Source organism: Miscanthus floridulus, chromosome 11, assembly GCF_019320115.1.
Source record: "Miscanthus floridulus cultivar M001 chromosome 11, ASM1932011v1, whole genome shotgun sequence".
Taxonomy (NCBI): domain Eukaryota; kingdom Viridiplantae; phylum Streptophyta; class Magnoliopsida; order Poales; family Poaceae; genus Miscanthus; species Miscanthus floridulus.
Window position 1 is genome coordinate 99237893 of NC_089590.1, and position 13008 is coordinate 99250900.

At 50.7% G+C, this 13008-nt stretch overlaps 1 protein-coding gene across 1 annotated transcript; it reads left to right on the forward strand.

The window, feature by feature from the left end:
• Positions 1-1051, forward strand: LOC136494181 (NDR1/HIN1-like protein 1). The gene has a single exon (XM_066490340.1). The coding sequence runs from the start codon at positions 190-192 to the stop codon at positions 853-855; it is 666 nt and encodes a 221-aa protein (XP_066346437.1). The 5' UTR covers positions 1-189; the 3' UTR covers positions 856-1051.
• The last annotated feature ends 11957 nt before the right edge of the window (positions 1052-13008 follow it).

Consider the following 13008-nt stretch of genomic DNA (forward strand, 5'->3'; position numbering starts at 1 on the left):
ACTCCAGGACTCCACCCACTGCCCCGACCTCCACCTCCTCTTTCCTTTCACCTCCCTCCTCGCTCTCTCCTTTTCTTCCTCCTCATCGATCACAGCCACCGGCCAGCTGCAATTAAACGCCAGCTAGTCGAGGTCGAGCGATCGGTCCACATCCACAGAAGCAGAAGCAAGAAAGGCGCCATCCGATCCATGGCGGTGAAGGGCTGCGGCGGGCACAAGGGTTGCGAGTGCGAGTGCGAGCGTAAGCGTCTGTACCGCAAGTGCTGCGCGGCGCTCGTCGCGCTCATCCTCCTCGTCCTCTTCATCATCCTCGTCGTCTGGCTGGTGCTGCGTCCCCACAAACCCAAGTTCTACCTGCAGGACCTGTCGGTGCTGTGCCTCAACGTGACGCCGCCGGCGTCCACGTACCTCTTCACCACCATGCAGGCGACCGTGGCGGCGCGGAACCCCAACGACCGCGTCGGCGTGTACTACGACCAGGCGGACGCGTACGCCGAGTACAAGGGCGTGGCCATCACGGTGCCCACGGGCCTCCCCGTGCAGTACCAGGGGCCCAACGACGCGTCCGTGTGGTCCCCGTTCCTCCGCTCCCTCGACAGCGTCCAGCTCCCGCCGCAGCTCGCCGTCGCGCTCGCGCAGGACGAGACGGCGGGCTACGTGCTCATCGACGTCCGCGTCGACGGGTGGGTCCGGTGGAAGGTCGGCACGTGGATCTCCGGGCACTACCACCTCCGCGTCAACTGCCCCGCGCTGCTCACCGTCAACGAGGGCAAGGGCAGCTACGGCGCCAACACCGGCGGCGGCACCGGCTACTTCCGATTCCAGCAGGTCGCCGCCTGCGCCGTCGACGTCTAGTCTATAGATGGTGTTTTAACTAGGCATCAGGCTGATTAGGTAGTGATGGATCGGATTCTGATTGGTGGGTTGGTTGGAGTCTTTGGATTGAAGAAGGGAGCAGAGAGATGGAGGAAAAGATGCATCATATCATACTGTACTATCATATCTATGGGGCAAACGTGATGCTCCATCAATAATGTGAATTGTTCGTATATCTACACACACATATATAAAATTGTCTTGTCTCGGCCTAGTTTGATCTCTTTTCATCGGTGTTCATCATTCACGCATTAGCCTTTGTGACTTTTCATCGATCCATGGTTAGTTGGTTAGTTGATGTTAGCCTTTCGATCAATTCGTGGATTGAAGCAGCAGCAGAAGCAAACTAGTCGTCGTCGTCGTCGTCGTCGTCGTCGTCGTCGTCGCTTGTGGCGGAAATGTTGGACCTTTGTCTTGGAACCCAGCTTGTTTGGTTGAAAACCAAGGATCGATGCCTGCAGACTGATAACGAAGAGCTTTCTCTTGTGGCGAGTGATCGAGGATGAGCTGTTTGGTTGGATTGGCCAATAAACTGGCATAGCCTGGCCGGGGAACCCGGGCACGTCACTCGCACATGGCGATGGCGATGCTGACGCCGCCGCGCGCGCGCCGTGTACGTTGTATCCCTTGGCCCTCTTGCCAAGAATTCCTGCACATCATCAACTCAACTGTTGGCGTGTCGCGCCCCTCGCTCATTAAGCCCTAAGATAAGAGAAGATGACAACGCTCCAAACCAGGCAGGGCGTCATCAATCCGTTGGTGATTGTGACGAGTTGCACTTAGCAGTAGCCACTAGCACACTTTTCTTCAAAAAAAAAAAAAATCCTCCATCTCTAGATGACACAAACTATATCGATAACTAATATCTACCTATATCTATGTATATTTAATATTTAAATACAAATTTATTTCCAACCATATTCTCGTTTTCACAATCGTCCTTCATTCCCACCCAACCGCATGTACATTACCAAATGACAAAGCAATATCTATATTTTTTTTAACCTAGCTATATCTATACCTAATAATACATCTGTCGGTGCAGAAAGTGACCAACTAGTGAATATTTATAGTTTTGTTGTACGTTGTGATCGGAAGTGGCCTAGCACACAATGACACATGATTTATACTGGTTCGGGCAACGTGCCCTACGTCCAGTCAGGGTCGGTCGGTGACTTTATTCCTGAGCCCAGGTGCTCGAAGTTTGCAGTGGGGTTACAAACGAGAGGAAGAAAGATGGGGTGTACAAGAGGTCCGGTCGGCTCCGACCGGAAGGGCCGAGAGTGACAGGAACTTCGCTACGAGCTAGGTGTTTGAGCGTGTGCTTGCGGTCGAAACTTGGTGGTTCTGCGGTTGTGAGGTGTCGATGTCGATCTAAGGAACTCTGGCCTCCTTGAATCGGTCCCCTTGTTGGAGGGAGCGCATCCCCTTTTATAGATGAAGGTGATGGCTGTCTTTAAGCCTTGCTACCCACGCTGATGAAGATTGGATAATGGTAGGCGCCCCCAACACTGTTGATGTTGCTGTAGAATGTCAGATGCGCAGGGAGGTCATGTTGTCTTCTTCAGGAAGGATGGACGCCGGTACCTGCAAATATTATTTGATGCCTAGTGGCATATGAGGAGTCGCGCTATGTTCACCCGGTACGGCAATCCTAGTGCCCATACCGCGATCGATGTCCAGAGACACGCGGGGGGCTTACTGTATGGGAGTTTTAGCGGCCCCTACAATACTGTAGGGGGAGATATCGGCACCTACAATATTGTTTGTGTCCTGGTGGCTGCAGAGTACTGTTTTGTGCAGGGTATGTTCCCTGGTACAGTGGTTTTGACTTGTGAGCCTTGCCTTGCCTTTCTCTGCACATCTTCTGGTTCCTAGCGAATGGGGCGCCCTCGGTCGGATGGCTCCAGTAGGCTCTGAGTGCGCCGATCGGAGAAGAGCGGTGAGCAGGGTCCTCACGAGCCTCGGTCGCGGGGTCGGAGTCTGAAGTAGGGCTAGGGGTAGGCCTTCCGATCGGAGGCCGGCTCGAGCCCGAATCAAGCGATCCGGTCGAATAGGTGGGCCAAAGTAGCCGATGAGCGGGCGTTGCTCTTCTTGGGCCAGGCCTTCTAGTCGGTTGCTGGATCACCCCCTTGCCCTGTTGTTTTTAGACTTTTGGGCCGAGCCTTGGCGCAGAAGTCGGTCCCCGAGGGACCCCGGGTTTATAGACCCAAAAGGAGCCCCCAAGCCCCCAGACGATTCGGGTAGAATCGTCCAGAGGATTTTTGTCTTGTGGACAGGTGCGCGCGAGCGCACCCGCGGGTGTAGCCCCCGGGCGATTCGGGCGGAACCGTCTGGGGGGTTTTATTTTTAGCGGGCGTGTGTGCATGTTTTTAGTCTGAGATGGAATTTTATCAACCAAGGTGATGTTGTGTAGTCGAGGCATTTTTAGGCGCGAAGATCGGATTAAAACAGAACTTACTGATCCCAGTGTTGATGTGTGCCATGGATCGGGCGAGGAAGTTAGTTTGGGCATACCCTGGTGTTGGTGCGCGTCGTGGTTTTGAAATGGTTAGTTCCGGAGACGGATGAGACGGAGCCCGTGGGTCCTGATGTTGGTGCGGCCTGGGCAGCCGAGGTAGTTAGTTCAGTTAGTTTTTTCACGAGTTTGGAGTTGTCATCCCTGGCCTTGGTTTCTTGGAGTGCAGCAGAAGTGAAGCCGTTATGCGAGTTTGGAGTCACGGTCCTAGGCCATAGCCGGATGTCGTAGATCCTGTCGACGCGAGTTCGGGGTCACGGTCCTAGGGTTTTTGTCGGAAGTGAAGCTGTTATGCGACTTCGGAGTCACGGTCCCTGGATTTTTTTTGTAGCGCGGTCGAAAGTGAAGTTGTTACGCGAGTTCGGTGTCCCGATCCCAAGCTGTAGCAAGATGTCATAGATCCTGTCGACACGAGTTCAGGGTCGTGGTCCTAGGGTTTTTTTTCAGAAGTGAAGCTATTACGCGAGTTCGGAGTCGCGGTCCTCGGATTTTTTGTAGCGCGGTCGGAAGTGAAGTTGTTACGTGAGTTCGGAGTCGCAGTCCCAGGCCGTAGCCGGATGTCATAGATCCTGTCGACGCGAGTTCGGAGTCGCGGTCCCAAGGTTTTTGGCATTTGAGCCCCCGAGCCTTATTGGGCCTTTGTGGGGGTCGATGTGAGTTGTTTTGCATTACCCCATCCGGTTCCTCACAACCGGAGGGGCTGAGTTTCATCGCTTGTCCCGATCGCTCGGGCTCGAAGACTAGCTCGGTGAGCTCGCTAACGGGTGTGATCGAGCGGAATCCGGGTCCGTCGTTCATGATGGGGTCGGCATAGCCCTCTTGTGGCATTCCACTACTCCTTTACCTATAGCCCGGCAGATGCCTAGGTCATTCCAAAGACCAACCCGGGTGGCCTAATGGCCTCCCCTCGATGGAGATTCTATGGGCTTGATGAGAGGTTCAGAATCAAACGAGAAGGTTGAGATGACCCGGTTTGCTAGACCGAGCAAAGGCCGCACGGTGCTCATCTACGGTTTTCTCCCCTGGCTGTGTTGTTTGCTCATGTTGAATGAGGCAACCACCGCTTCATGACGCAACATGGAGCGTTCTGGTGCATTTCGCTACACGTGGGATGCTTAGTTCCCAAGCCTCGGGCGATTCTAGGCCCAAATCGTCTGGGAGGCACGAGCGTATGGAATGAAATATGCGTATGGATGTATGAAATGATTGCAATGAAATAGAGGGGGTTTGATAGTGTTTACCTTGATGATTGGAGTGATGGGGCTCGGAGAGCCTCAGTCGGAAAAGTCCGACTAGGACCTTGACGACCTGATTTATGGGGTTCGGAGAGCTTCAGTCAGAAATATCCGACCGGGACCTGTGCTTGTTGTCCGTGACGGAGTCGATGTGGCCTACATGGGGCACCCCTTCGCTTCCTTACCTGTCATCCGGTGTCTATACTTACCTGTCATTCAGGTTCCTTTAGGTCTGGCCTGGGGAAGCGGGGAGCCACCCGTGTGCGGTGGCGCTTTGGTTCCTATGCCTGTCATGTGGTAGTGGTTGATCATGTGGTAGTGGTGGGCCATGGCTAGGCCACATCCCTTCTGATCAGGAGCCGTTCCGTCAGGCAAAGCATGTCTCATCGGTCAGGGCACGTCCTATCTGCATTAAATGAAAGAAAGAAATTCTCACCCCGTCGTTTTGGCTTCCCCGATCGGCGTGTCCTTCCATAACCGCTGCTCCCTTTTCCTTAAGTAGGAGAGGGGAGAGGGTTTTTGTTCTGTTCTTTTGCTTGTTCTTCATCTACCGCCGCCTTCTCTCTTCCTTTTTGCTGTGAGCATTCCTGAGACCGTGGAGGTTTCTAGGAAGGGGAGAGAGCAAGGGAGAAGAGAGTGTGGGGGGTATGGCCCCCGGTATCCTCAAGACAAGACATGGGCCGCACCATCAGAGGTGGCCCAGCCCATAAGATCGAGGCGTGCACGACAAGATTACAAGTTGTACTAGATATTGTAATAGTACCAAATAGGATACTTTACTTGTAACCCTCCTCCTCCAGACTATATAAGGAGAGACAGGGGTCCCCCTCAAAAAACATCTACAATGGATCACCTCAATCAATACAGAATAATGAGACACAGGGCATAGGTATTACGCCAACACGGCGACCGAACCTGTATAAATCTTATGTCTTGTGCCTCTGTAACCATCTGGTTCCTGATTATACGCACCATCTACCGATAATCTACCACCACGGGCACCCCCTCGGTGGACTGCCGACCATATTTCGTCGACAGTGGCGCGTCAGGTAGGGGTCCCCTTTTAGGGGTTGTGCGTGCTGATCCCAGGCGAACCAGATGGGAATTTTCTTCGTCAACATCAACCGCGGTGACTCGGCTTCTCGTGGCTGGCATCCTTCAGCAACGTGTCACGGCATGATGATCTTGATCAGCCTCGACGGCGGCGTACCAATAAACTTGTAGACATGATCCAATCTGACTCATGGCGGACATGCAACCAATCAAAGAAGGCCAAAGATCAGATCCCACCGTGATGCCTAGCTAGCTTGTAGACATGATCCAATCTGACTCATGGCGGACATGCAACCAATCAAAGAAGGCCAAACCAGGATGTCTATGATCAACTTGCATGTATATATGCATCACATGCAAGCTTCACGTACTTGCATCTACGTACATGACCACACAAGCGGCTACTCGGCCCTGATCAAGTAGCAACAAGCAAGCAAGAGTTCCGAGTCTAACGAACACGTAACCTACACAGCTGCACCGACTCCAGTTGAAACCTTCAACATCATGCACCAACCGCCACGGCCAAGCCGGGAGCATCTCATATCATGACCACAAGATCTCCGATGGTGACATCATCGTCGAGATGAGATTCCAAGCCATCGAACAAGCTGTCCGAGTTGTTGGCGAGCCACAACGAGCCATCAAGCAAGCCACACCGAGCCGCGGAGCGAGCCACGCCGAGCTCCGACCACGTCGACCACGTCCAGAGCAGCTCCGCCGAGCTCCGACCACGTTGACCATGACCGCGTCGACCACGTCCCAAGCAGCTCCACCGAGCTCCGACCACGTCGACCATAGACCATGCCAACCACGTCCCGAGTGGCTCCGCCAAGCTCCGACCACATCGACCACCAGACCACGTCGCAATGATGATCGCTGTGAAGAACGGCGCTACAACAATCGCGACCACAGTCATGACAGCAGGTCGAAAAGCTCAAGGACCGGACAACTTCATCGCCACTGATCAGATTTCTATCCAAAGATAAGTACACTTCTAATATTTATATTTAATATAATTTTTATTACGACGTTTCTCCACAAACGTCCTCGTCATGATTATTCTTCAAATAACATTTGTCCATGTATACAATCTTAAATATAACATACAACTATACTTAATGCAAATCCTCGACCAGTCATGTTGATGCTTGATGTTTCTAGAAAAGGCCCTATCTCTAGCTCCTCCCTACACGCGCATGAGCGTCTGCCCTCTGCGTTATGGGTGGTCGGCAGCGGCTCCTTAGCGACGCTTTGTTCATCCTATACGTGCACGGGCTCCGCGCCCCGTGTTATGGTTAACGGGCTAGCTAGGGCTGGAGGCTCAGCTACATACTAACTGGTCAGATAGTTTATATTAAGTATAAATAGAAACTTCACATTAACACTGATGTTTACAAAGCACCAACTGCTTTATCACATCATGCTTATTTGCAAATGACTATTGAGCGTCATACGCTATTTGTTCACCACTGATTTTTCTCCATAATTTATTATTTTATACATCATGTACTACCATTCTATGTATTTATATTGCAGGGATCTCGAGCTACGCTCAGGGACTTCGCCGCTCGCCCCTTGACCTATGATCGGGGACTGCCTCGACCACTCTTCAACCATAGCTCGGGGACTTCGCCACTCGCCCCTCAACCTGTGCTTGGGGACTGCCTAGACAACTCTCCGACCACAACTCGTGGACTCTGCCGCTCGCCCCTCGACCTGTGCTCGGGGACTGCCTCGACCACTCTTTGACCACAGCTTGGGGACTTTGCGTCTCAACTACATGCGACTGGCGACTCACATACAGTTAGGATATTTTTTCTCATTTATACCTTGCTACAAGGCTCATACCTCGCCTTCCAGCAAGCTCGAGGACTATATCGGTACGATGCACCTGTCGATGAATCTTGTATCGCCTGTACGACGATTGGATTCTCAACTTAACTGGGAGTTCTTTTTAGACCCTGGCACCACGTGCCGATGTCACCTACTACCAGGCTCGGGGACTAAGTGGGCACACTTCACCTTGCGGTGAATGTGCTCACTCTGATGGTTCAAACACCTCTGATTCTACAAGGACGATGGTGTCTCTTTTTGACTCAGAGTCAAAGTGGGCACACTTCGAGGGAAATATTTTTCAAATTTTATCTTGAGCCCCTTACATCCTTCTGGCAAGCTCAAGATGACGCTACTCGAAGGATACAAGGCACTCAAGGACTAGCTGTGGGGGTATGGCCCCCGGTATCCTCAAGACAAGACATGGGCTGCACCATTAGAGGTGACCCGGCCCATAAGATTGAGGCGTGAACGGCAAGATTACAAGTTGTACTAGATATTGTAATAGTACCAAATAGAATACTTTACTTGTAACCCTCCTTCTCCAGACTATATAAGGAGAGGCAGGGGTCCCCCTCAAAAAACATCTACAATAGATCACCTCAATCAATACAGAATAATGAGACACAGGGTATAGGTATTACGCCAACACGGTGGCCGAACCTATATAAATCTTGTATCTTGTGCCTCTGTAACCATCTAGTTCCTGATTACACGCACCATCTACCGATAATCTACCACCACAGGCACCCCCCCTCGGTGAACTATCGACCATATTTCATCGATAGAGAGGAACTCACCGAAATGTCGGACTAGAGGTCGTCCACCGTGAGGGCGTCGGTGCTGGAGGCGTTCATCACGAAAGGGTTTCTGCCGCCATAGGAGGTGGCACACTGGAGGGTCCCTAGGAAGGAGGAGTTCCCGCAACCTCATCCCAACGAGGTGGTTTCTTTCCTTACCTTCCACGAGCATTGATTAGGATACCCCGCGCACTGGTTCCTACGCGGGCTCCTCAACGAGTGGGGTCTGGAACTACAACACCTCAATCCGACGGAGGTGCTGCACATTGCTAGTTTCGTGACTATCTGTGAGGCTTTCCTTAGGATGGAGCTGCACGTGGATCTCTTCTGGCTCTTCTTCTCCAGGAGAGCTATGACGGTGGGGAATTCGGCCGAGACCGCATCAGTGGGAGGGTTCGCTCTACAGAAGAAGCCGAGCGCGGGAGGTGTGTACCTCGTGTACTCCCCATGTGACTCCAACCGGGGTTGGCATGGGGAGTGGTTTTACATCCGGAATCCGACAGAGGTGCCATTTTCGGCATTAACCGGTGGGAGGCCGATGAAGCAGAAAAGTTGGTCGTGGGGTTGCGCTCGCTCGGAGAAGCACAAGGTGGAGGCCATCGAGGAGGAGCTGTGGAAGCTCATAAGGCTCAACCTTGATGGGGTGTGGGTGTTCCACACCCTCTTCCACCGTCGGGTTGTGCCTTTGGCGGAGCGGTCGTGGCCGATGTGGATGTACGGTGGCCGGTCGGACCTGGACCGTGTGTCACCGGAGGACCTGTCAGATGATGAGGTCTGGAGTTGCCTTGGCCGGGTGCTGTAGCTGAGACCCAGGGATACGGTTGTGGGGAAACCCATACCGTTTAATGCCTTGGTCGTGTCTAACCTGGTATGATCCTTTATTTTGTTCATGTTTCTTCCTCTGCTTTTGCTGTTTCTTGATCCTAGGGCATCTGTTCTGTAGGGACTTGAAAGGTACAAGTCCCGGCCCCACCTTCCTAAGGGACCAAAGGGAAGGGCTTGGCAAGCCGCCTAGAAGGAGGCGGCGGACGCCTGGAAGAAGAAGAAAACCAAGGAGGTTCGGTGGAAGGAAGAGAAGAAGATGGAGGTCGCCCGGCATGTGAGGGTCGAGGAACGTAGGATCGATATTGAGTCGGAACTCGCGTCGGATGATCCTATGGATTTGGATGACATGAACTTCTCCGATGAGGAGGAGAGTCGGGAGGTTGCCGTGACCTCGACGGTGCGTCGTGACCCTACAGCGGCGGCCGCTAGCGAGGAGCAGGAGGCCGCGCGACATGCGGAGGTTCCTATGTCGAGGAAGCGCACTGCAAGTGCGGATGTCATCGGCGAAAGGGTAGCAAAGCGGACACGGTCATCGCGCCCCGCGGTGGCATTGCTAGCTCTGTCATCGCCTGTGGCGGACACGACCGAGCGAGCCAGGCGGCCTGAGGAGCGGACTAGCAGTCATGTGCCGATGGGACTAGTCCCAACGCCTGGCTCGCAGCCGGAGGAGGCCCTACCTGTCATGGGTTCGGTCAAGCAGTCCGGGTGGTCTGAGGAGCAGACTGGCACCCGGGCGATGCGTGACCTGCGGTCGAAGGATGCTCCATTCGCTGCTCCGATTGGGGAGTCCCGAGCCAGCGGTCGTAGTGACTTGCAGGCCAGGTAGGAGCCAGTCAGGACGACTCTACCCCCACTTGAAGTGAGGGGGCGCGGGTCATAGTCTAGGAGCGGCCCTCGTCCCGTATGATGAGGACATGTCACCCATGCATATGACCATTTTGGTGCATGGGATGGAGGGGAATGAGGCCAGCAAGGGTGTCCAAGTCAAAAAGGAGGCCCGGGGCTAATTCAGTTTGAGTCCCCGAGGTGGAGGCCCAAAGCAACTCAAGTTCGAGTTTGCCTTGGAATCCAGGACTAGTCTGCCTTAAACTGGTCACCTAGGACGCATATGGACTCCATTTTTTATAATTCACATATGGATAGAAAGATAATTTGATAAGGAAGCCAATACAAGTTGTTTCACGTCAAAAGCTCTTTGTAATCAACGGGAATCGTCGAAACAATTCAGTGTCCAGAATCTGCCAGGGTGCTACGACACCTTTTTTTGGTCTGTTGGACTGTGTATCGTGTTTGGGCCCATTAGGGGGCACATCTAGGGTAGGCGATGACCCTAAGACCTTTATAATCATACGCTGCAACCGTCATTAGGGTTTTAGTTTTGCTTAGATTATTCTATCAAGAACAGTTTCGCCATTCATCAGTTTGTGAGACCCCAACTTCATGAGTTTAATCATTCATCTGCAATTTGTTTGTGTTCCTTCTCACAATTATTTCAATTTTCTTTATCCTCACAACCCTGTTTTCCTTTATGTTGTGCAGGATCAGTTTCAAGCACAATCGACGCCGAGGACGGCTTTTCATCAAGAAGGAGAGGATGATGAGGACATGACACCCATGCATATGACCATGTTTGGCGCATGAGATGGAGAGGAAGGAGGCTAGCAAGGGTGTCCAAGTCAAAAAGGATGCTCGAGGCTAATTCGGTTCGAGTCCCTGAGGTGGAGGCCCAAAGCAACTCAAGTTCGAGTCTGCCTCGGAATCCAGGACCAGTCTGCCTTAAACTGGTCACCCAGGACGCATCCGGACTCCGTTTTCGATGATCCACATATGGATGGAAAGATAATTTGATAAGGAAGCCAATCCAAGTGGTTTCACATCAAGCATCTTCAGAATCAATAGGAATTGTCGAAACAAGTCAGCATCCAGAATCTGCTAGGGTGCTGCGACACCTTCTTTTGGTCCGTTGGACCGTGTATCGTGTTTGGGCCCATTAGGGGGCACGTCTAGGGTAGGCGATGACCCTAAGACCTTTATAATCATATGCCGCCACCGTCATTAGGGATTGGGTTTTGCTTAGATTATTCTATCAAGAACAGTTTCGCCGTTCATCGGTTTGTGAGACCCCAACTTCGTGAGTTTAATCATTCATCTATAATTTGGTTGCGTTCTTTCTTGTTCTTGCTTGTGTTCTTCATTGCGCAAGTAGGAATTAGCCTTCTTGGCGAGGTCAACCTGGTCCATGACTTGATTGATAACCAGAGGAGCTGTGGTGCTAAGATTGCAGGGTTCGATCTTTCGATCTGAAGCCAAATCGGTGTGTCATTCTCCGCCACAACAATAGTTACCATCACCTGACGGAAGATCGGGATCCCCGTCTACATTATTTAAAAAGTCTCTCCTCCAAACAATCTAGGTTACACAGAACATCAAATTCAATATAACCCAAAGTATGTAAAGAAGACAACAGTTTGAACTCATCAGTTTTAGTAGCAATATGAATAACATGTTTATTTTTAGCACAAGTCACTGGTTCCAAAACATGTAAAACTAAAGCATCTTCAACCAATTCATCTTTGTCACAAGGAACATCAAGTAAATTATCATAGGACAAAGATAAATCAAGAGAGGGTTCCACTAACAATTGCTCTATGACAGCATGGTTTGTGGAAAAATTTAGTACATTAAGATAATTTTCACCTTCCGTGAGTGTAGGACCATGGGCATTATCTGTGTTCTCAACAGGAGTAATAGGTGCATGGTGAAGTGATGGTTCTGAATTTGCATATGAGGTTGTGAGCTCCTCATTTTCTTCCACGTCATCCTCTCGCTTATGTACATTATTCTATAGAAGGTTAGTCATAGCAAGAGGAATAATAATAGACTCTTCCTCTAAATGGTGCACCTCAACATATGAAGTCAAAACAGGAGGTGGATTAACAAAGATTTCTCGCATAAGAAGTTTCATATTATTCCAAGTTTGAGGTTTATCAGAAGGATCTAAAGACTCCCACCAAGATAAAGCAGAATATCGTAAAACACTAGCTATATTTTTTACCTTCCTCCTTGGACACATAAAGCGAGTAGCAAATATGTTATCGATGGCAATTTCCCACTCCATGTACTCATCAGCACCTATACCATCATAAGTCGGTGGATACGAACAACCTGTCATTGTAAACACAAAAACAAGGAACAAATGGTGAGAGTTATCCCTACCAAATAACTATGTGGTTGTAGTGGTGTCACTTTTCACAGCAAGTGGAAGCGTCTTACCAAGCTCTTACAAAGTTCTTACCAACACAAGCAGTGGGCAGTGGTACAACCGACAGCTGGTTCATGATACCTGTGAGGCAGTGGTACCGAGATTGCAAGGTCCTTTGTCTGTACTGATCTGAAGAGTTTGTGGAGCTTGGAAGGCACGCAAAGAGTAATATATATCTGGCACACAAGTTAGTAACAAAAAGTAATGCTGAATTATAGTCCAAAGTACTTGTTCTCATTGCTGGTCTAAAGTGTTGCAAGTACCAGGTGTGTGACAAAAGTATGGTGGATAGCAAGATGATAGGTGTGAGAAAAACAAGTATGGTGGATGGAGACAGCAACACAAACAAGGAACAAGACAACACACGCTAACATAGCTCACTTTGGTCTTCTCTATGTGCTCCTCTAAATATTGTTCCTCTTTTGCCCCTCTCTTTTTTTCTATTTTTTGGGCTGTCGTTGTTTTTTGGGAAATATTGAATTTTTTATTTTATTTTTTTTTTGATATTTTTCCTTTACTTAGGAGCACAAAAGAAGTAATCACAGAAAATATGAGCTTAAACAAGTGAAAGACGTGGCCTGTGGAATTTTCAGAAAACTGGATCAA